The 22,956-nt window shown below is 49.6% G+C and overlaps 1 protein-coding gene across 3 annotated transcripts; it reads left to right on the top strand.

The window, feature by feature from the left end:
- The first annotated feature begins 14,374 nt into the window (after positions 1–14,374).
- Positions 14,375–22,326, top strand: LOC309837260 (galactoside alpha-(1,2)-fucosyltransferase 2). Of its 3 annotated transcripts, none has more exons than XM_082677692.1 (3): positions 14,375–14,516; positions 16,973–17,221; positions 20,732–22,326. In XM_082677692.1, the coding sequence occupies exons 2-3, from the start codon at positions 17,185–17,187 to the stop codon at positions 21,766–21,768; spliced, it is 1,074 nt and encodes a 357-aa protein (XP_082533818.1). In that variant the 5' UTR covers positions 14,375–14,516; positions 16,973–17,184; the 3' UTR covers positions 21,769–22,326. The 3 variants fall into 3 exon arrangements, with proteins under 3 accessions (XP_082533818.1, XP_082533819.1, XP_082533817.1); XM_082677693.1 differs by having other exon boundaries at positions 14,387–14,516; positions 17,076–17,221; XM_082677691.1 differs by lacking the exon at positions 14,375–14,516 and adding an exon at positions 15,013–15,039.
- Positions 22,327–22,956: the final 630 nt, after the last annotated feature.

The raw sequence follows: 22,956 nt of genomic DNA, 5'->3' as shown, positions 1-22,956 counted from the left end.
CTTCCTTGGTGGTCCAGTGGTTAAGACTCCGCACTCCCAATGCAGGGGGCCCGGGGCCGATCCCCGGTCAGGGAACTAGATCCCACATGCATGCCGCAACTAAGAGTTCACATGCCACAACTAAAAGATCCTGCATGCCACAATGAAGATCCCGCACACAGCAACAAAGATCCTGTGTGCCACAGCTAAGACCTGGTGCAACCAGATAAAATAAATATAAATAAATATTAGAAATAAATATTATAATAAAATAATAAATTATAAAATATTATAATTAAATAAATATTAGAAAAATAAAATAGAATGAAAAAACAAAGAAACCAAGCAGGAGCAGGGTCTGAAGGGGAGGGGAGCTGGGGAGGGAGGTTCTGTGTTAGCTGTCTATTGCTGTGAAACAAATTACCCCAAAACTTATTAGCTTAAAGCAACAACAGGAATTTATCATCACGTAGAGTTTCTGTGGGTTAGGAATTCAGGAGTGGCTTACCTGAGTGGTTCTGTTTGGGATCTCCAGTGAGGTTGCTGTCAGGTGTCGGGTGAGGCCACAGTCGTCTGAAAGCTTTACTAGGGCTGGGGAGCCACTTCCACGGCTGGCAAATTGTTGCTGGCTCTTGACTCTTGGTCACATCCTCTTGATGTGGATCTCTTTGGGGCTGCTTGAGTGTCCTTACAGCATGGCGGCTGGACTCCTCCAGAGAGAGAAACCCAAGAGACCAAGGTAGAAACTGCAATGCCCTTTACAACGGAGCCTTACCTTGTCACACAATGTCGCTTCTGTCATATCCTGTCCATCACACAGAGCAGCTTGATTGAATGTGGGAGGGGACTACACAAGGGTATGATACCAGGAGGTGAAGATTATTTCAGGCCGTGTTGGAAGCTGCCGTATTAGTTTGCTAGAGCTGCTGTAGCAAAGTGCCACAGATGGGGTGGCTTAAACCACAGACATTTATTATCTCATAGTTCTAGAGGCTTGAAGTTTGAGATCAAGGTGTCGGCAGGGCTGGTTCCTTCTGAGTACTCTTAGGGGATGATCTGCTCCGAGCCTCTCTCCTTGGCTTGCAGATGACCACTTCTCTCTATGACTTTACGTCCTCCCTCTGTACGTGTATGTGTCCAGAATTCCTCTTCTTGTAAGGACACGAGTCATAATGAATTAGGGCCCACCTAATGATCTCATTTTAATTTAATTACATCTGTAAACATCCTGTCTCCAAATACAATCACATTCTGAGGTTCTGGGGGTTAGGACCTCAACATAGGAATTTTTGTGGAGACACAGTTCAGCCCATAACAGCTCCCAGCCTCCATTCCCAGCCCTACCCCCTAGAGTCAGACAGGTTTTACTCCCTTTCCCTTTTTTCCTCCATTCTCTCAGGACCAGCCCCTTCTCAGGATAATTTACCTTAGCCAAGATCTTTTCGCAAATTAACTCTTTGGGAGAGATTCAAGCCAGAAGGATAGAGGAACCTCAGACCTGACCCCTGGCTGTCTGTCGAGTGTAACAACACCATCCGGGACTTCCTTGGTGGTCCAGTGGTTAAGACTCTGCGCTTCCAATGCAGCAGGTGCATTGGAACCAGGTTCAATCCCTGGTTGGGGAACTAAGATACCACATGCCACAGAGCATGGCCAAAAAAAAAAAAAAGAAAAAGTGTAACAACATCAGAGTATAGAAGTGGATGGCAACTGTATCTGACATTTCAATAAAATACTCATGTGCTAGGTCTCTTCCTGTTGCCCCTCCAAATCTCATCTCCAATGTTCTCCCCCTGTTCTGTGCCCTGGGAGGCTGTCTGATGTTATCTGCTGTGGCCTGAATATTTGTGTCCCCCACAAATTCATATGTTGAAGCCTTAATCTTCAATGTGTTGGTATTTGGAGGTGGGGCCTTTGGGAGGGATTAGGTTGTAACAGTGGGGCCTTAGTAAATGGGATTGGTGCCCTTATAAGAGACATGAAAGAGATGTCTTCTCTCTGCCAACGTTTTATTTTTACAAAGGCAAATGTGCAAGTTGACCAGCCACCAAAATAAATTGCACTAATTCATTTAACAAATATTTATTGATCTGCAAACCAGGAAGTGGGTTCTCATCAGGAACTGAATCAGCAGGTCTTGGGCTTCTCAGCCTTCAGAACTGGGAGGAAGAAATTTCTGTTGTTTAAGCCACCCAGGTGGGGGTATTTTTGTTACGGCAGCCACTCTGACCAACACAGTATCTGTGAGCTCCCCTGCCCTATGCCTTCCTGTTGGCTTGGGTCAGTGGGATCACAGACCAGAAATCGGAAGAGGAAGGAGAGTGAAGCTGGGACATTTATTGTCCCAGATCCATCCCGGCTGATCTAGAGGTGGTAACAGCTCCCCACAGTTGCTAGCCCCTGGGAGCTGTATTGTCTCTCATTGTTTTCCCTACACCCTACCCACATCTTGGTAAATTATCCTATCTAACTCCTCTCATGTCACCTCTTGTGAGTGTTCCATCTCCTGCTGGGAGTCTGAGGGAGTCCAGGATTTTGGTACTACACACAGAAATTCCCACGTTGAATCTGAAATGTCCACATTGCTCTGACGTTGAAACCACTAGCTGAATTTCTGGCCAGCTTAGTGGAATGAGGACTTGTTCTCAGTCAAAATCAAACTGACTCACAGAAAATAAGGAAGAGAGGTGACATTTCTCACAGACCTGACTTGGAGGATGAAGATGAAATCTGTGGAGCTGTCACAGCACCCACGGGTGGGAAGCTGGGCGCTAGTTTCTTGCACATCTTTTCGTGCACATCCTGGGGACCTTTAGGTGCTGGGGGAAGATTCAGAAGACCCGTGCTCACAGCCACCCTCTCTTGTTACCTCCCAGGAGGTCTGCACCCAGAAAGGGCCCTGCCGGTGGGCAGAACAGGCGCCAGCTGCCTCCAGGAGCTGAATGGAGTAGCTCAATATACTCTATTGAGCTCTGTTTAATATAGAAGCTTGGGTGACCCAGCTCTGTTCCCTGTGTTTGAAGAGCCTTGGTGGACAAGGAAGTTTATATCTTTTATTTTATCAGGGCCAAAGCAGGAACTGGCCAGCCGCCAACAATAAATTACACTAATTCATTCAAGAAATATTTACTAAGCTCCTTCCTGGATTTGCAAGCCCAAACCAGAAGGTAGCAAGCCCTTTGACACCTTCCCCTTGTTCCTCACCAGAGGGGATACAAGGACGCCCAGAAGGACAGGGACTACTTAAGGTCTCTGAAGACAGAGCTCTCATGGCCCAGCGCTCCAGAGAGCATCAGCACATTGTGTGTGTTTGTTATGAGTTGAATTGTGAATTGTGTCCCCCTAAAAGAGATGTTGAAATCCTAATTCCCAGTACCTCAGGATGTGACATCTGGGAAAAGGGTCTTTACAGATGTAATTAGTTAAGATGAGGTCGCACTGGAATAGGGTGGGCCCTACTCCAGCACGACAGGTGGCACACAGAATGCCCATGATGACTGAGGCAGAGATTGGCGTCGGGCCTCCAGGAAGGTGAGAGAATAATCTCCTATTGTTTGAAGCCACCCAGTTTGCGGTACGTGGTTGTAGCAGCCCCACAAAACGAATACAGCGTTTAATGTGTACTTACTCAACGGACTGAACAATCTCCGGGTCAGTGCTTCTGGCTTAGCACGCAAACAGGTTACAGCCAGCGTGGGCACAGATGCCTTGGCCCAGGATTTGTGTTCCTGGTCCGAGCCTGGAACCCAGGGGCCATTAAGAGGACAGTGGGGCTGAGTCAAGCAGGGTGGGGCCTGGTTGAACCTGGGAAGCTGGCAGAAGCTACACAGATTTGGCACAGGAGTGACCTTACAGCGACATCCTTGCTTTGAATTTATAAGTCCCTGAAACGCTCAGAGCCCATTAAGATCGCATGAGCGTAATCTTTGCAGAAGAGACTCAGGCTTGTCCAACTATACGCCTGGACTGAACCAACCCAGATGGGGCTGGGTCCCTTGGGTCGCCTCCATGTGTTTATTTCAGCCCAGCCAGAAATAGACGCCTGGATGGGACAACCCTCTCGGGCCGGGGAGGCTGGGTTTGCTAAGTAAGGTTCATTTCGCAGCTCAGCTAGAGCGCAGGAGATCCACAGTTTTATTGCTCACAGGCTCCAGATAAGGCCCCTTCCTCATGGCCACTGAAAGAAAAGCCTCCGCATTCCCTCTTAAGTGCCGCAGCCCTTGGCAACCGCCAATCTGCTTTCTGTCTCTATGGACTTGCCTTTTCTGGACATTTCCTACAATATGTGGTTCTCTGGCCAGGCGTTGTTTTAACCCTCAGAGAGGTGAAGTCACTTGCCCAGGATCACACAGCTACTGAGTGTGGGAAGCTGACATCAGCAGCCCGTGGCCAGAGGGTGTGTGCACTTACCCACAGAGTCATGTGTCCTCTGAGTCAGCGCGTGAAGTACATTCCACCCAGGGCTGAGTGAATGGAGACCTTCTTTGCAGTGATCGCTTAACTGGGTGATGAACATGTTCTAAAATGAAAGTAGGGATGGGTGCAGAGCTCTGAATCCATTCCGATTTGGAAGTCACTGATCTCCAAGCCATTCAAAACCATTGAGCTGTGTACTTGATTTATTTTTCTTCCAGTTTTATTGGGAGATAATTGACCTACAGCCCTGTATAAATTGTAGATGTACACCAGAGTGATTGGATTTACATATATCATGAAGTGATTGTCACGATAAGCTTAGTGAACATCCAGCATCTCATAGGGATACAAAATTAAAGAAATAGAAAAAAAAATTTCTTTTTCCTATGATGAGAACTCTTAGGATTTACTCTCTTTGAACTGTATACTTTAAATGGGTGAATTTTATAGGATGCGAATTATAGCTCAGTAAAGCTGTTTTTAAAAAACCTAGCTCCTGGCACACATACACATGTAGTGAGTATTAGCCATCATCACACACAAAGCAAAAGGTGCTGGGAATTCCCTGGCGGTCCAGAGGTTAGCACTCTGAGCTTCCACTGCAGGGGACACGGGTTCAATCCCTGGTCGGGGAACTAAGATCCTGCGTGCCACGTGGTGTGTCCAAAAAAAAAAAAAAAAACCCAAAGCAAAGGGTGCTGTTATGTGTGGGCTCTGGGGCACAGACCAGTGGATTTTCACTTTTACATGAGGGTGTGTTGGTCGTGGTTCAAAGAAAAAACACAGCTTGAAGACTCTCCAGGAAATTATAATTTAGGCTGGGTATTATGTGATATTCGGAGATTACTGTTAATATTTAGATCTAGTAACAGCATGGGGTTTGTTATATATTTTTAAATATTCTCACCGGTCAGAGGAGCACCATGAAATGTTTACAGATTGAATGAGGAAGCCTGGGTGAGGTATAGATGCCCAAGACTGGTAGAGCATTGAAAACAACAATGGGTATGTGGGCCTTTATTGTACTAATCTGTCTACTTTTCTGCATGTTGTTAAATTTAAATTCCATAATACAGTTTTTAAAAATTTACCAAGGCTCCTTTTTTTGTGCCAGGGGACCAGCTTAAGAGTGGCCCAGCCTCAGTCCCCACCCCATAGGGCTCTCAGTCTGATGGCAGAGGCCACAGGTAACCTTGGTGATAGAGGCTGGAAGGATGTTGGAAGTGGTCCTTTAGTTTACGCTGAGTATCTCCTGCCCAATGCAGAGCCCGTGGATGGCGGGGCGTCCAGGGAGCTTCCAGCATTTCACCCTCAACTCTGGATACCCATGCACCTTCCCTGTGGTCACAAGGGAGCATCCTGTCCACATACCAATATGCAGCCTTGGGCTCCACGTGCAACCTCCAACTCCACGGTTAATAAGCAAAACGTGTCCTGGGCTCAGCTACCTATAAACAAGTTTTACAGCTACGTGCGTGTCTGGCAAAATGTTCAAAAGTCATGGGGCTGCGGGACAATCCTCCATCAAGAAACTTCTGGCATCCCAGGCCCCGGTTATGTAATGAGATAGTAGTATCTACAGGCAGACCTCGTTTTATTGTGCTTTGCTTTCTTGCGCTTCAGCAGTTACTGCGATTTTTGCACGTGTGGCAACTCTGCATCCAGCAAGTCCATCAGGGCCATTTTTCCAATCGCCTTTGCTCGCTTCATGTCTCTGTGTCACATTTTGGTAGTTCGCGCCACATTTCAAACTTTTTCATTATTATTATGTTTGTTATGGTGATCTGTGATCGCTGATCTTTGATGTTATTATTACAAAAAGATTATAACTCGCTGAAGGCTCAGATGATGGTTAACATCGTTTAGCGCTAACGTTTTTTCTTTCTTAATATTTATTTTATTTATTTATTTTGACTGCGCCAGGTCTCAGTTGCGGCACGCGGGATCTTCTTTGCGGCATGCGGGACCTTTTTTAGCTGCAGCATATGGATTTCTTAGTTGCAGCATGTGGACTCTTAGTTGCGGCATGCATGCGGGATCTAGTTCCCTGACCACAGATCAAACCTGGGCCCCCTGCATTAGGAGCATGGAGTCTTGCCCACTGGACCACCAGGAAAGCCCCAGCACTAAAGTATTTTTAATTGAGCTAGGTACATTTTTTAAGACATAATGCTATTGCACACTTAATAAATAGACTATACTATAGTATAGTGTAAACACGATTTTACATGCACTTGGAAACCAAAAAACTTGTGTGGCTCGACTTATTGCAATATTCGCTTTACTTCAGTGGTCTCGAACCAAACCCTCCATATTTCCGAGGGGTGTCTGTATACATATGTACAGCCGCCACCTAAACACACGCTATAGATACATACATAGAGGCTGGTGGGTAGTTGCTGGCTTCCCTTACATTTCATGGACATCAGTCCAGCTCCTTTCCTTCCTCCCTCCCTCCCTCCCTTCCTTCAACAAATGTGTATAGGGCACCTACTATCTACCAAGAAATGTCCTTGGCAGTGAGGACACAGTAGGGGGCAAAACAGACATGCTTCCACCTCTCAGGGAACTGCCACCTTAATGCTGTGTAACAAACCACCCTGAAACAGAATGGCTTCAACTGCAGAATGTATTGTTTCTAAGTTATGGGGATTGACTGGGTGGTCCTTCTCTCCATGAGAGGTCATTTGAGGTCTCTCATGCAGCTGCCTTCAATGGGGAGCTTGGTTGGGACACTTGGGTCCCCTCCCTGTGGCCTCTCTCCTGAAGGATAGGTGGGCTTCCTCACAGCATGGCAGCTGCATTTCAAGAGAACACGGATCAGTGTTTGAGGAAGTGCAGAAGGTGTCTGTGCAGGACCCTCTTTAGGGTCAGTACCATTGCAGAGGGGGTTAGACTCACAGTCACTGCTTACTAGTAATGGTCCACCCGCTGTAACCTCTCCCATGGGGCCTCACTGCTTATCCACAGCAATCTTCTGAAGCAGGTGCCAGGCTATTTTACAGGCCAGGGAAAGTTCGTCTCTCACCCAGAGTCCCCGAGCTTACATGTGGCACAGTCAGGATTCCAACCTGGGCCCGTGACACCCAGTGTGCCCCTCTTCTGTACTGCTTCCCACTTCTGTGCAGCTAGCCCCACGCAGGTGACGGCCACTTTCAGGTTTGTTAAGTAGGGGTTGGGCTGAAGGATGGCAAGGAGCCAGGGTCCCCGAACATCACGTCCTGGGTTCCAATCCCCCTCTGCCCACCTCAGCTGTGGGCTCCCAGGAAGGGCATGAATTCTCTACCTCGGTTTCTCCATCTCTAAGGGCAAGAGGTTCACAAGAGTACTTGCTGTGTAGGCGTTGGGCACCCCTGTATTTATTCAACACAAACTTTGTTTTTTGAGTTTTATTTTATTTTATTTTTTCACATCTTTATTGGAGTATAATTGCTTTACAATGTTGTGTTAGTTTCTACTGTATAACAAAGTGAATCAGCTATACATAAACATATATCCCCAGCAATAGGGCTCCTGCGTTCAGGGGCCTACAGCCACTGTAGATATTATGATTCCATTATTATTGTTTCATTATCATTCAAGGTGCAGTATGAATATAAAACAGAGGGTTATGGAGGTTCTTGATGGCTCAAGAAGTCAGACTAAGCATTTTTTAAAAATTTTTATTTATTTTTGGCTGTGTTCAGTCTTCTTTGCTGTGCACGGGCTTTCTCTAGTTGTAGCGAGCAGGGGCTACTCTTCGTTGTGGTGCGCGATGAGAACATGGCTTCTCTTACTGCAGAGCATGGGCTGTAGCGTGCGGGCTTCAGTAGTTGCAGCACGCGGGCTCAGTAGTCGTGGCGCACGGACTTAGTTGCTCCGTGGCATGTGGGATCTTCCCGGAGCAGGGCTTGAACCCATGTCCCCTGCATTGGCAGGCGGATTCTTAACCATTGCGCCACCAGGGAAGTCCCTTTCTTTGGCTTTTATTTGGCTTATTGTCTATCTCCCCAGTAGAATGTAAACTACATGAGAGCAGATTCCTGTCTGTTTTGTTCACTACTGTGTCTTCAACACCTAGAACAGCACCTGGCACTTAGTAGGCACTCAACAAATATTTGTTGAATGAATGACTATCACCAGACAACTACATCCTTTCTTGAGCTCATGAGGAACTTTACAGAGCTCTATTCAGAGGACCCCACCTGACCTGCAATTCTCCATAATCAAGTTTCTTAGGGCAAAGGAATCCATGGAGTCAAGATAATAAGATCATCCGGTTGGACCTGTCTCTGGTGAGTTCCCATGAAAGACTAAGGAAAGCCAGCTCCGGCAGCCAACGCACACTAAGCCACTGTACTACCATGAAACAGCCAAAATTTTGAGGTGTGTAAATCAGACAGAATTCAGCTTCCAAAAGGCAGCTCAGGGTGATATTGAGAGCTGAACAAACGGACTGATTGAAAGTCAAATGTAATAAAACTATAGAACATGTAGTAGACAGAAAAATGCCCCTCACCCTCCTGCCCAGACGTCCACATCCAAATCCCTGGAACTTGTGAATATGTCACTTAAAGTGGCAAAAAGGACTGTATCTGTGTGTTTATGAACTGTGTCACAATGAGTTGTGGTCCTAAAAACTGAAAAGAACACAGGCCTAGAAAAGTCACATTGTTGAGGTGTGTGGGCTTTTTTTTTTTTAAATAAATTTATTTATTTTATTTATTTTTGGCTGCATTGGGTCTTCGTTGCTGCACGCGGGCTTTCTCTAGATGCAGAGAGCGGGGTCTCCTCTTGTTGTGGAGCATGGGCTCTAAGCGCACGGGCTTCAGTAGTTGCAGCATGCAGGCTCAGTAGTTGTGGTTCGCGGGCTCTAGAGCGCAGGCTCAGTAGTTTTAGTGCACGGACTTAGTTGCTCTGCGGCATGTGGGAATCTTCCCAGACCTGGGCTCGAACCCGTGTCCCCTGCATTGGCAGGCAGATTCTCAACCACTGCACCACCAGGGAAGCCCCAAGAAGTCAGACTAACCTTGATACCCAAATTGCAAAGGCACTGGCCAGGCAAGGGCAAGTGAGGATTTGGGTATGAGTGACTTGGATTGAAACCTGCCTCTGTGTCACCTTCTCTGTGTGACCTTGGGCTTTCTCCTTGGCATTCTGAGCTGGGGTGTCTGAAAAGAGCAAAGCAGAAGTCGAAGCAAGACACCTGGCTGCTGAGGCTTGGGGAAGTGTGCGAGGAACTTACATCGAGGCCAGGCTGGGCAGAGGAGGGTTAGGGCCAGTGAGATTGATGCCGAAAACTCAGCTTCTGTGCACGGAATCGAATCAAATCTCAGAGACAGAGTTTTGGGTGAAGTATTAGAAAAGAATAGCTTTACTGCTTTGCCAGGCAAAGGGGGACACAGTGGGCTTGTGCATCTCAAAACGGTGTGTCCCAACCCGGGGGATTCGGGTGAGCAGTTTTATAGCAATGGTTCAAGGGCAGCGTTGTTGAGAAGGATTAGGGTGTGTGAAGGGCCTGCACTCCTTTGATCTGGTCTCAGGTGGTCTTCTCTGGAATGAAGAATGCTAACATCTTCCATTTTGGGTGGGTTTTAGTTCTGTAAACAGCTCAAAGATATTGTTATGTGTATCCCTTGAGGGGGAACCAGGACCCTGCCCCAAGGCTGCACTATTGTTTCTAGACTATTCCTCCCTTGTCTCTGCATCCCCTCCCTTCCCTGATTAGCATCTGTTTGAACCTGCCCTTTGGAACGGCAGGGAAGGGAACACAGAAAGGCTTTTGTGCCCAGGAGCCCCACAGGGTCCTGCTTGGTTTCAACATCACAACTGGTAATGGCCATAATCAATTTGCCACTTTAAAGTATATGATACAGTGATTTTTAGCACACTCATAGTCTTGTACAAGCATCAGCACTATCAAATTCCAGAACATTCCCATTCCCTCAAAAAGAAACCGGTGGGCTTCCCTGGTGGCGCAGTGGTTGAGAGTCCGCCTGCTGAAGCAGGGGACGCGGGTTCGTGCCCCGGTCCGGGAAGATTCCACATGCCGCGGAGCGGCTGTGCCCGTGAGCCATGGCCGCTGAGCCTGCGCGTCCGGAGCCGCAGTCATTCCCTATTCCCTGCCTTCCCCAGCCCCTGACAACCACTGACCTACTTTCTATCCCTCTTGATTTGCCCATTCTGGACATTTCATATAGATATTCATACACTATGAAGCCATTGGTCATGGTGGGAGCTGTTACACTGTGGAAATTGACAGTTGCTACCAAGAAGGGTTTTCTTCTGCAGAGAGCTGGTGCTGCTAAGACAGGAGAGCAGAAGGGTTAAAGACAACAGTTCTCAAATGAGGAGTACTGTCCCCCAGGGGGAATTTTGGGAATCCATGAGGACATTTTTTAGTTGTTACAATGGTTTTCCGACACTAGCACAGCACTTAGTGACTGAGGGCCAGGACTACTGAAAGTTACAAGGGGAAGAATCAACCTGCGTCCCCATGACTTTTGAACAACTGTTAGACATTCGTACAGCTGAAAAATCCGTTTACACGTTTCTGAGCCCTGAATCCGCTTTGCATGTATTATAGGTAATTCCACCCACCCCTGCTTCTTTTTTCCACGTCACTGAATCGTTGGGGAAACCGGGTCATTTGTCTTGTAGACTGTGTCCCACTTTCTGGACTTGGTCAATTCCATCCTCGTGGTGTTGATTCACTGGCAACTTTATCCTCCTTCCTCCTATTTTCTGAAAACTGGCCATTACAGTGAGAGGCTTGATAGGATTCAGGTTTTGTTTTGTTTTGGCAAGGGAAGGCTGAGGGGGGCATTTGTAGATGGTGCAGGGACCTCCTGTCACTTCACGGGGTAGAGGCGCTGCTTGTTCCTCTTTCAGTGTTAGGACTGCTGGGGGCTCTGCTGATGCCTGCCCCACCCCTCCCCAGTAAAATTCTTCATCCGTCTTGCGCCTGAGTGTGGCAGAAGCATTGCCTGGACCCATGATACACCATTAATGTTATCGAGTGAATCGGGTCCCGCTGCTCGCCACTTACAAAATCAATACAAACGTTGACAGCAAAGGAAAGGTGCCTTTAATCAGAGTGCTGGTAATCTGGGGAGATGGTGGACTCAGTGTCCCCCCGAAAACCACCTCTGAAGATTCTGCCATGAAACTTGTAAGGGAAAGAGGGAAGTAGTCCCAGTTAATCATTGAGATGGGGGTCAGAGTCATCACCATCATCCAGCTGTGTGCAGGCTTGTGGACTCTCGTAATCTTCCTCTAGATGTTATCTTGTTCACACAGTTTGGTCACACAGTTTGTTCAGGAGATTACTGAAGGGGAAGCTAGGGGAGAGATCTGGTCATCTGTTAATTCTTCATTTCTACTTCTTTGATCCACGGAAAGAACCAACAAGTTAGGCAGAGTATTATGCGATTAAAAGATGTGAAAGGTGTACTTGGGCTGGAGGTGAGTTGAGCATGAGGATGCCTGAGTTTAAAAATTAATTATAATATAGCTTTGCTAAAGTGACAGGGAAGGGCTTCGCTGGTGGCGCAGTGGTTAAGAATCCGCCTGCCAATGCAGGGGTCATGGGTTCGAGCCCTGGCCGGGGAAGATCCCACATGCCGCGGGGCTACTAAGCCCGTGTGCCACAACTACTGAGCCTGTGCTCTAGAACCCGCGAGCCACAACTACTGAAGCCCGTGCGCCACAATTAGAGAAGCCCGCGCGCCTAGAGCTGGTGCTCTGCAACAAGGGAAGCCACCACAATGAGAAGGCTTCGCACCGCAACGAAGAGTAGCCCCATGCTCGCTGCAAATAGAGAAAGCCCGCGCACAGCAACGAAGACCCAACACCACCAAAAATAAATAAATAAAATAGATAAATTAAAATAAATAAGTAAAGTGAGAGGGAAAGGGGCTGAGGGTAGTTTCCTGCAAAATGCTTGCTCACACCTGGACCCATAACATACCATTAAGAGATGCAAAACGGTCATTTCCTAAGGGAATCTTTGTTGAAATAAGGGAAACTGAGAAGCGTTGCTACTTGCCAAGTGTTTTCCAAGATTCCGTCCTGCCTGGTTTCATATTCCAGCGTCTCCAACTCTCTAGCCATGTGGCCTTGGGCAAGTTACTTCGCCTCTCTGTGTCTCGGTTTTCCTCTCTGTACCATGAGAGGGTGCCCCTCTCAAGGAATTGTGAAGATGGGATGAGTTTGGTTGGCCAGGTAAGTGCTAACAGCTGTTGGCCAAGCTAAATAAATGTAGGACGCTGAGACGACTGAGCTGGGAAGAGCCGGGCCCAGCAGAACTCTGTTTCCCCTCCTCCAGGCAGCCTTCTGGGCCAGCGTCCTGGCAGCGCCCAGGGAAGAGGGAGGGGCTCCGGGCTCACCTGGCTCCAGCTCCCGCCTCCCTCGGGCTCTGGGTAGATCCTGGGCGGGTTTCGGCCACAGGTGCTGGGAGGTTCGGGAGATTCTGAATGAGAAGTCAACCCGAGGGAACAGAATGCACTGAGCTGCTCGCGGAGCCACTTTGTCGTCCAGCCAGAACCAGGTGAGAGATGGCGACTGGGAGTTCTCCCTGCACCTGCAGCACACTTGTGTTCACACACACACACACACACACACACACACACACACACACACACACCACAGAGAGCTGAGAAGAGACTTGATCCCAGGGATTCAGCGGCAAGTGGAGACTCAGTTCGCCGGGGCGTCTCCGGAAGCAGAGGGTCCATCCCTCCCAGCCCAGGCGCCCACCGCCTCTGCCCCCCAGCACACTGGCCACCTGACCTCTCCGTCAGCCCCCAAGCCAGCCGCCCTCCTCGGCTCCCATCACCTTCCTTCCTGGCAAATCTATTACTTGACCTCACCCCCATCCCCTCTGTCACCACCCCTCTCCCCTGCCCCACCGAAGGCCACCAGCTCCCTCCCTCCCTCCCGTCACCCGGTTCCCCGGAACCGAGGCAAACTGAGAACGAAAGGCCAGGATGGGGCCCGCAGTAACTGGAATGTGCTGGTCCCACACGGTAGGCTGCTCGCCGACCCCCGAGAGACGGACGGCAGGACCCTGGTCAGAGAGTGCGGGCTGCAGGCTCCAGCCCCAGGCAAGCCCCCCGCCGGGGAGGTGAGCGGATCCCTGACTCCCTGGATTCTATCCTAAGTCACCGTTTCCTTTCTAGGCCGAGCAGAACGCTGGGGATTTCAAAGTGGTAGCCTCACGTTGTTGTCTTAAGCTCTTCCTCAGCGTTGTGATTATAGGGTGAATTTCGGTGACAGGAATGGACAGGGCAAAGCTGCCTGTGCCCGGCGGCGTGGGTGTGGAGGGGATCCTGCAGCTGGGCAGGGACTGAGCTCAAGGAATCGGACACGCAAATTACAGGGTGTGATGGGACTGGGTTTCAGGTTGGGGAGAGTCGGGGTTTTGAGCAGAGGAGCCGGTAGGGTGAGCTCTCACGTGGGGACAGATGGCGGGGGGGAGGGGAGGCACGGAGGCTCCGGCCAGACTCCAAGAGGGGAGGGGATGAGGCCAGGCCTGGGACAGAGGGAAGTGGACGAGAATGAGAAAGTCTAAAAGAAGCTATCAGCAGATTTGGGTGGCCCCACTTTTCTGAGGGACTTGGAGGCAGAATCCCCCTGCCAAGTTAGGGCAACCCCTCACGGGATGACTCCCAGGGGACCGGGATGGGGGAGGGGGGAGCGAGGGACCTTGACTCCTCCTCTCACCCCTCCCTGAAGGGTGTGATGCAGCTGGAAGGACTGAGGGCAGGTAAGGAGATGGACTTCCTGACCTCAGAGGACTGAAGGGAAAGGCAGACTCCTCCCCTTTGTCAGAAGCTGTGCAGCCTTAAATTCTGACTGCAGCTGTCGGCTTTCCCCAAGAGCTCACCTCCAATGACCCCGACGATGTCAGGAGGTGCCGATTTCCAGGTCTCCTCCCCCCCACCCCCCGCAGCCCTGGCCTTTCCCCAAACCTGCCACTCACCCGCTCTCTGACGGGTCTCTGAGCCCCAGTTTCCTTAGCTTTTAAATTGGTGTGTTTACGATCGCAAGATTGTTGTTAAAATTCATCAAGATAACTGAACTAGGAGGAAGGGGAGTACGACGACAGCAGACAGGACGTTTGGTTCGAGCCCGACATAAATGTGAGTTTGGGGTATTAACCCCGCTCCAGATGAAAGGAACAGCCCGTGTGGTCCAGCATTCACTCCACAGCCCTGCAGAGAGGTGCTGTTATTATTATCCCCACTTTTTGGATGACGACACTGAGAGGCCCTTGGTCAAGGTCACACAGCTAATCAGAGACTCTTGCCACACCCCACAGAGCTTCTCTCCAAACCTAAATCTTTCAAAACCTCGCAGCGTGGCCCCCTACTCCCAGACACTGGGTTTCACCCTGTGAGGCTCTCCCCACCTCTTCCTCTTCTCCCCGAAGCCTCGGCCAAGGTCATGGGGTCGAGTTCTGGAGGCCAGTGAGGCTCCTCAGCAGTGGCCAATCCCCCTTCCTGGGTGGGGAGGGGAGAAGCAACCAGGTAGACTGAGAGACATTGTTCTAGAACATTCTGCATTTCCTTTTACCTGGTCTTTCTGTCTGCTGTAAACAAATTTCGAAGGAACATTCAGGGGCACCCGCTGCCGGTCCAGAATTGAAGAGGTTTGATTGTGAAGGTCTGTGCTTTTAATATTCATTTTTTTTAACCTACTAGGTGCTGGGAAATGGAGACCAAAAAAAACAAGGGGGGGATATAGGAAAATGAATGAGGCAGGGAGATGCTGGCAGAGACTCACTGAGGAGGGAGAAAAAAAAAATTGGGCCAGACAGGGACTGCATTCTTACCGCGTGTATTTCCTGCTATGAGCTGAGCCCAGCTTCCGAGGGCTGTAGGGGACACACAGGGGACAAGATGGACACTGTCCCTTCCTTCACAGGAGGAAGTGTGTAATAAAGACACTGAGACTGAGAGATCTCAAAAGGGACTGACCTAGAGAGAGAGAGAGAGTTGGGGCAGAGCAGGGGCTGGAGGTGGGACCCCGTCGAGGAAGATCCATCCTGCCCGGTGGCCTTTTTCTCTCTCCCTCTCTGCCTCTCCCTCTGTCTCTTCTGTTGTCATTCTATTCCTGTCTCTGTTTCTTTCTGTGTTTCTCTTTCCCTGCCTCCATCTTTCTCTGTCTCAGTCTCTTTTTGTCTCTCTCTGTCTCTCTCTCTCTGTCCCTGTCTTTTTCTCCATTTCTTTCTACTTCCCTTTCTCTTTTCCTGTCTTTTCCCATCTCTCTCTCTCCCTTCCTTCCTTCTCTCTCTCCCTTCCTTCCCTCCATCCTTCTGCCTTCCTACAAGCATCCCCCTTGACCCCCGTTGTTCCATGTCCCGAGCTCGGCAAATCTGGAGCCAGACAGAGGCTCCAAGTCTTCTCCTTGCCCTTCAAGCTGGAGGAAGGAAGAGAAAACCGTGGTGGGGAGAAGGCAGAGGCCACTCTACAAGGAGCTTTCCTCCTCCTCCCTCGATGCTCTCTCTTCCTTCCTCCAGCTTTCCGGTCCTCAGAGGGTTCCTCTCCCCCGTCAGGGGCAGAGTCTGAGGAATCCTGTGGGGATCTGGACCCGCATGAAAGTGCTGTCCTCTCCAAGTCCCCGAGTCAAGTACATGCCACGCAGGGCTGAGTGAGTGGGGGCTTCACTTTCAGTGGCCTTGAGAAAGCGGCCTTACCTGGAGCTTGTGCTCAATAAGGCTGAGACTTTCGTGAGCCAAAACCGAGCTTTGAAATAAACCTTATTCACCAAACCCAGCCTCCCTGGCTCCTTCCTTTCAATGCGGAAGGGGCTAGAGGAGGTTGGACCACCCGGAAGTCTATTTCTGGTTGTGTCCAACACCTGGGGGCACCCAAAGGTCCCACACCCCCAGCTGAGTTGGTTCAATTCAAATCCAGGCATCTAGTTGTCAAGGCTGAGTCTCTTCTGGAAAGAGAACCCTCCTGTGATCTTAATGGACTCGGAGGGTTTCGGAGGCTTATAGATCAGAAGCAGCTACCTTAGGTCTCGTGCTAACTTTTCTCAACCATAATGAACCCTAAAGGACCACACCGGCATAGCTTCTGGAAGCTTCCCAGCTTCAATCAGGTCACAGCTAGCTTGATGTAGCCCCAGGGTTCCCTTCTTAATGGCCATTTGGTTCAACAGTTTGACCAGGAACACAAACTCTAGACCAAATCAAACAGAAACCTTTATCTCTAACCTACTTTGGTGCAGAGCTTCCAGGATATGCTGCGATTAAAGCCTGCTCAGGAGGAAGGGATTTTTTTTTAACCTGGGTGGGAACCTCATATTCACAGAGAAGGAGGAGGGAAGTCTTTGGAAGAGCTGAGAGAACAGAAAGCCATCTTTCCTGGGACTCCTCCCAGATATCGGCATTCCCATTCACTCAGAGTCCAAGCTTGCTGAGTCAGTGGCCAGACCTGGACTCTCCCTGCGGCGACATGTGTCGGTCCAGCCTAGACTGCAGAAGGACAAAGCCCCGCAATCATTTCTAGATGGGGTCTTGGCAACAGTAAGGTGTTAACTGTGATGACGTTAAGTAAGGATTCTTCTGCTTTTCCTTGCTGCCTTCTAGCCACGTAATGGGGAGTCAGAACCAATTCATTTCCTGCTTTTCGTTACTTGTGCTCTGCAACCTCATCCTTTCGGGGCCTTTGATTTGTTCTAAGCAATCTCAGCCAATAGCTTCATTAACTGCTTCACTCTACAAACCACCGCGTCAAGATTTATGACCCAAGATGGGGAATCCTCAATGCCCTGGACCTCCTATAATGATGTCGCAGGAGAATGTGGTGTGAGGGGACTGTCATGTCCCAGGTCTCGGGTGAGTCTCTGGGACGGGCCACCAAGTGAGGGTCCTTGGCCTTGCACAGGAAAGAATTCAAGAGCAGGCCATAGTAAAGTGAAAGCAAGTTTATTTAGAGAGACACACATTCCATAGGCAGGATGCAGACCATCTCAGAAGGTGAGAGTGGCCCCAAGATACGGGGTGGTTAGTTTTTATGGGCTGGGAAATTTCACAGGCTAAGAAGTGGGAGGATTATTCCACCTATTTTGGAGAAGGGACAGAGATTTCTAGGAACTGGACCATCGCCCTTTTTGGGCTTTTATGGTCAGCCTCGGAACTGTCGTGGCCCCTGTGGGTGTGTCATTTAGCATATGCTAATGTATTACAATGAGCATAGAATGAGGCTCAGGGTCTACTGGAAGTTGAATCTTCCGCCATCTTGGACCTAACTGGTTCTAACCAGTTTTTTTTTGGTTTTTTTTGCCATACGCGGGCCTCTCACTGCTGTGGCCTCTCCCGTTGCGGAGCACAGGTTCCAGACGCACAGGCTCAGCGATCACAGCTCACGGGCCCAGCCACTCCGCAGCATGTGGGATCTTCCCGGACCGGGGCACGAACCCGTGTCCCCTGCATCGGCAGGCGGACTCTCAACCACTGCGCCACCAGGGAAGCCCCTAACCAGTTTTTGTCACACCCTGTTTTTCTCAATGGCTGTGTCATTCTTTAAGGGTGTGCCCTGCCCCCTTCCCTCCTGTCTCAATACCATAGTGAGTCCCCTGTGTTTTCAGGAGGCCTGTTCTATGCAACCACCCTAACTCCTGGAACTAGCTTCTGTTGTAACCAGAGTTGAAAGGAACAGGTTGTATTGTTCAAATATAAGCAGATTTTCTGGGACTTCTTGATCAGTAGTTGAAGTTCCTTTGAGGTGTCTGCACATCTCTTCAGGTATCTTCTGGTTACTGGCTTCCTCTGCTTCAGCCTGCACTGATATGTCCCAGCCACACCTACCCCTACTCTCCCTTTCAAGATTACCTGCTGTGGTGTCACAGAATGATCTTTGGTCTTTGTCCCCAGTTCCTGGCACATAACACCTAATATCCTTGGCATGTTCTCATTGATAAGTGATAGGACTTGATGAGGCAACTGTTGCCAGGCCTCTAGATGGCTTCAGGATGGCAGCTGGTCAGCAGAAAGACCAAGCCTTCATTAGAGGATTGGCCCTTTTCAGCTCTGAGGAGGGGAGACGGACCAGAGATTGAGCAAATCACCAGTGGCCAAATGATTTAATCAATCGCACCTACATAATGATACCTCCACAAAACCCCTAAACAGTGGGTTTCAGGAAGCCTCTGAGTTAGCAAACGTGAGCTAGGAGGGTGTTCTACCCCAAATCCAAGGGGACAGAAGCCCTGTGCTCAGACCCTCTGGACCTCCTGTGGGCCTCTTCTGACTACTCATTTGTCTCCCTTATAATTAACTAGTAAACATAAGTAAAGTGTCTTCCTGAGTTCTGTGAGCCATTCTAGCAAATTATCAAGCCTGGTAGTTTCCTGGTCATGGGAATCCCCGATCTATGACTGGTCAGTCAGAGTATGAATGGCCCTGGACTTGTGACTGGTGTCTGAGGTTGGAGGCAGTCTTCTGGAGCTGAACTGTTTCACTTGTGGGATCTGATACCAAAGTCCAGGAAGACAGTGTCAGATTTGACTTGAATTGTTGGACACCCGAATGGCCTCAGGAGGAAAAAACTCTCACCTACCAACTGCCTTCTGAGCCTTTTAATAAAAGAGTGAATTGGCCAACTCGTAGGCTGTAGAGCCAGCCTACCAACCCGTAGGCTGTAGAGCCAGCCTACACTTGTCAAGACCTTAACCAAGGAAAGGAGAAGCCACTGTGGAGCCAGGCATCTATCTCAAGTTCAGTCATCTCTGGCCGGGAGGGTGGACAGGTCAAGCTCTTGATGAGCAGGGCAATTTCCCATCAAAGGGGATATAGATAGGCAGGGCATGCAGAGATGGACATCTCTAGAAACTGGATCCCGGGCTTCCCTGGTGGCGCAGTGGTGGAGAATCCGCCTGCCAATGCAGGGGACACGGGTTCAATCCCTGGTCTGGGAAGAGCCCATATGCCACAGAGCAACTAAGCCGGAGCGCCACAACTACTGAGCCCGTGTGCCACAACTACTGAAGCCCGCGAGCCTAGAGCCCGTGCTCCACAACAAGAGAAGCCACCGCAATGAGAAGCCCGCGCACCGCAAAGAGTAGCCCCCGCTCGCTGCAACTAGGGAAAGCCTGTGCACGGCAACGAAGACCCAACACAGCCAAAAAAATAAAAACAAATAAATAAATTTATAAAAAAAAAAGAAACTGGATCCCCAGTAAATAGTAGGTTCGTACACTTGAACTCATTATATATAGACAGCCACACATGTATACTTACAGTCTATAAACACCCACATTTCAACATACAATGTGTATACACGTAATGTATGCATAGCGTCACATATACACACATGCTATTTGTGCATCGTCACCTGCACACCATATATGTAGTACACACCCCTATATGTACACAATACAATTATCACTCAGAGATATTTTGAGTTTGGTTTCAGACCACCACAATACAGCGAATATTACAACAAAGTCACACAATTTTTTTTGGTTTCCCAGTGCATATAAAAGTTGTGTTTACCCTGTACTGTAGTCTATTAAATGTGCAATAGCTTTATATCTAAAAAAATCCAATGTACATACTTTAATTAAAAACACCTGATTTAAAAAAAAAGACCTGGTGAATGAAAAATAAATACTGTATTAGAGTTAAAAAAACAAAAACAACAACAAAATACCTGGATGCAGGACTTCCCTGATGGTCCAGTGGTTAAGACTGTGCTGCCACTGCAGGGGGCGCAGGTTCCATCCGTGGTGGGGGAAGTAAGATCCCACATGCCACGCGCTGTGGCCAAAAGAGAAAAAAAAAAAAAAAGAAGAAAAAAACTTCATCAGTCTAGACACTTAAGATCTGCATACTTTATGTGTGAAATAAAAATTTTAAAAAACGCCTGATTGCTAAAAAATGCTAACCATCATCTGAAAATGCAGGCTTCCCACAAACCTTCAATTTGTAAAGAATGCAGTATCTGCGAAGTGCAATAGAATCAGGTGTGCCTGTATATACACAACCGTGCAATACAATGTACACATGTCCATTCACCTGCACACAATTCCACACCTACATACGTACACAGCATATAAATACCCATATCTACTCATACAACGCACATGCCATGGGTGTCTATATACACATGTAAACATGCACATATGAGTCCAGTGGAGACACAGCCACATAACACACACTCCAGAGCTGTACCTGCATACATGTAACCCGAGTATTCACACTCATTTCCATGCACATGCAAAGCAGACCCACACGTACATACGTCCACGCAATGTCTGCCCGGACAACTGCGCCGCCAGCTTCATGCACTAGCCCAGGGCCTCCGTCCCCTGAGCTAACCGTTTCCTGCTCTCCCTCTCCTAACAGCCATGCTCAGCACACAGGCACCTTTCTTCTTCCCCACGGCCCCCTTCATCCTCTTTGTCTTCACGGCTTCCACCGTATTTCACCTTCAGCAGAGGCTAGTGAAGATTCAGCCCACGTGGGAGTTACAGACGCTGGAGCCAGCAACCGAGGAATCTCCCTCGAGCCCCCAGCGGAGCCCCCGGCCAAAGGGCATGTGGACGATCAATGCCATAGGCCGCCTGGGGAACCAGATGGGGGAGTACGCCACCCTGTACGCCCTGGCCAAGATGAATGGGCGGCCGGCCTTCATCCCGCCCCAGATGCACAGCACGCTGGCCCCCATCTTCAGAATCACCCTCCCCGTCCTGCACGACACCACGGCCAGCAGGATCCCCTGGCAGAACTACCCCCTGAACGACTGGATGGAAGAGCGGTACCGACACATCCCGGGAGAGTACGTGCGCCTCACCGGCTACCCCTGCTCGTGGACCTTCTACCACCACCTCCGCGCCGAGATCCTCCAGGAGTTCACCCTGCACGACCACGTGCGTGAGGAGGCCCAGAATTTTCTGCGGGGTCTGCAGGTGAATGGGAGCCGGCCGAGCACCTACGTAGGGGTCCACGTGCGCCGGGGGGACTACGTCCACGTTATGCCCAATGTGTGGAAGGGCGTGGTGGCCGACCGGGGCTACCTGCAGCAGGCCCTGGACTGGTTCCGGACTCGCTACCGCTCCCCCATCTTCGTGGTCACCAGCAACGGCATGGCCTGGTGTCGGGAAAACATTGAGGCCTCCCGTGGGGATGTGGTCTTTGCCGGCAATGGCATTGAGGGCTCACCCGCCAAGGACTTTGCATTGCTCACGCAATGTAATCACACCATCATGACCATTGGGACGTTCGGGATCTGGGCCGCCTACCTCGCAGGTGGAGAGACCATCTACCTGGCCAATTATACCCTCCCAGACTCTCCCTTCCTCAAAGTCTTTAAGCCAGAGGCAGCCTTCCTGCCAGATTGGATTGGGATCGCGGCAGACCTGTCCCCACTCCTCAAGCACTGATGTTAGCTGGTCCTCAGCACTCCATTCCCCTCTTCTGGATCCCCCAAGATCTGTTCCAAGGTATGAGAAGCACATTATTACATGTTCCAGAACACTGCCCTCTTGTACCATAATGCTTCAGGCTGCAAGTAACAGAAGTCCCAACTAACTTGTTTAAATAACATGTTCATGTGTCTCACACAACAGGACCAGAGGTGGCACATCTCCAGGGTTAATTTAGCAGCTCAACCAGACCCCAGTTCTGGGACTTCCCTGGTGGCGCAGTGGTTAGGGGTCTGCCTACCAATGCAGGGGACATGGGTTCGAGCCCTGGTCCAGGAAAATCCCACATGCTCCTGGAGCAGCTAAGCCAGTGCACCACAACTACTGAGCTTGTGCTCTAGAGCCCGCGAGCCACAACTACTGAGCCTGTGCACCACAACTACTGAAGCCTGCGCGCCTAGAGTCCGTGCTCCGCAACGAGAAGCCACCGCAATGAGAAGCCGACGCATGACAGCAAAGAGTAGCCCCTGCTCACCGCAACCACAGAAAGCCCGTGCACAGCAACGAAGACCTAAAGCAGCCAAAAATAAATAAATAAAATAAATATTTTTTTAAATAAAAATAAGTCAAAAAAAAAAAAAGACCCCAGTTCTATCCATCTTGTTGAGCTGCCATAATCTCTTAAATCAGCTCCCACGTGCTCCCCGTGGTCCCAAGAAAGCTGCCACCTACTCAGGTGTCACACAGCTATCCTTTTCCCAAGGCAGCAAAAAGAGGTTTGTTCTTATCTTAGGTCCCTTCTGAAGAGTGTGGGAAACCTTCCAAATCCTCCAGCAACTGGCCCCATGTCTCATTGACCAGAACTGTGTCACATGCCCCCTGACCCCTTGTAAGGCATGGTGAATGAGAGCCTGGGATTGACTTAGCTTCAGATCAATAAATCTTTGCCTCCTGCAGCTGGGGAGTTGATCAGCTTCCTCTGAAGGACATGGTGGCTTGCAGTAAGAAAATTGGGGTGCTCTTACCAAGGAAGAAGGGAGGAATGTCTGTAGGGTGCAAAACAGGGAAGCCCTGGATTATTGTGCAAGTTGGTCACTACACAAAGGTCCCTAGACAAGGAGGCAAGTGGGGCTTAACTAGAGCCTACAGTCTGCTCTCCAAGCCATGTGTCCCTGGGACTGTGTCCACCCAGAGGGCTCACTTTTT

Source organism: Grampus griseus (assembly GCF_964374135.1).
Source record: "Grampus griseus genome assembly, chromosome: 19".
NCBI classification, from domain to species: Eukaryota; Metazoa; Chordata; class Mammalia; order Artiodactyla; family Delphinidae; genus Grampus; species Grampus griseus.
Note: the sequence above shows the minus strand (reverse complement) of the source record. Positions and strands in the feature narration are given on the sequence as shown.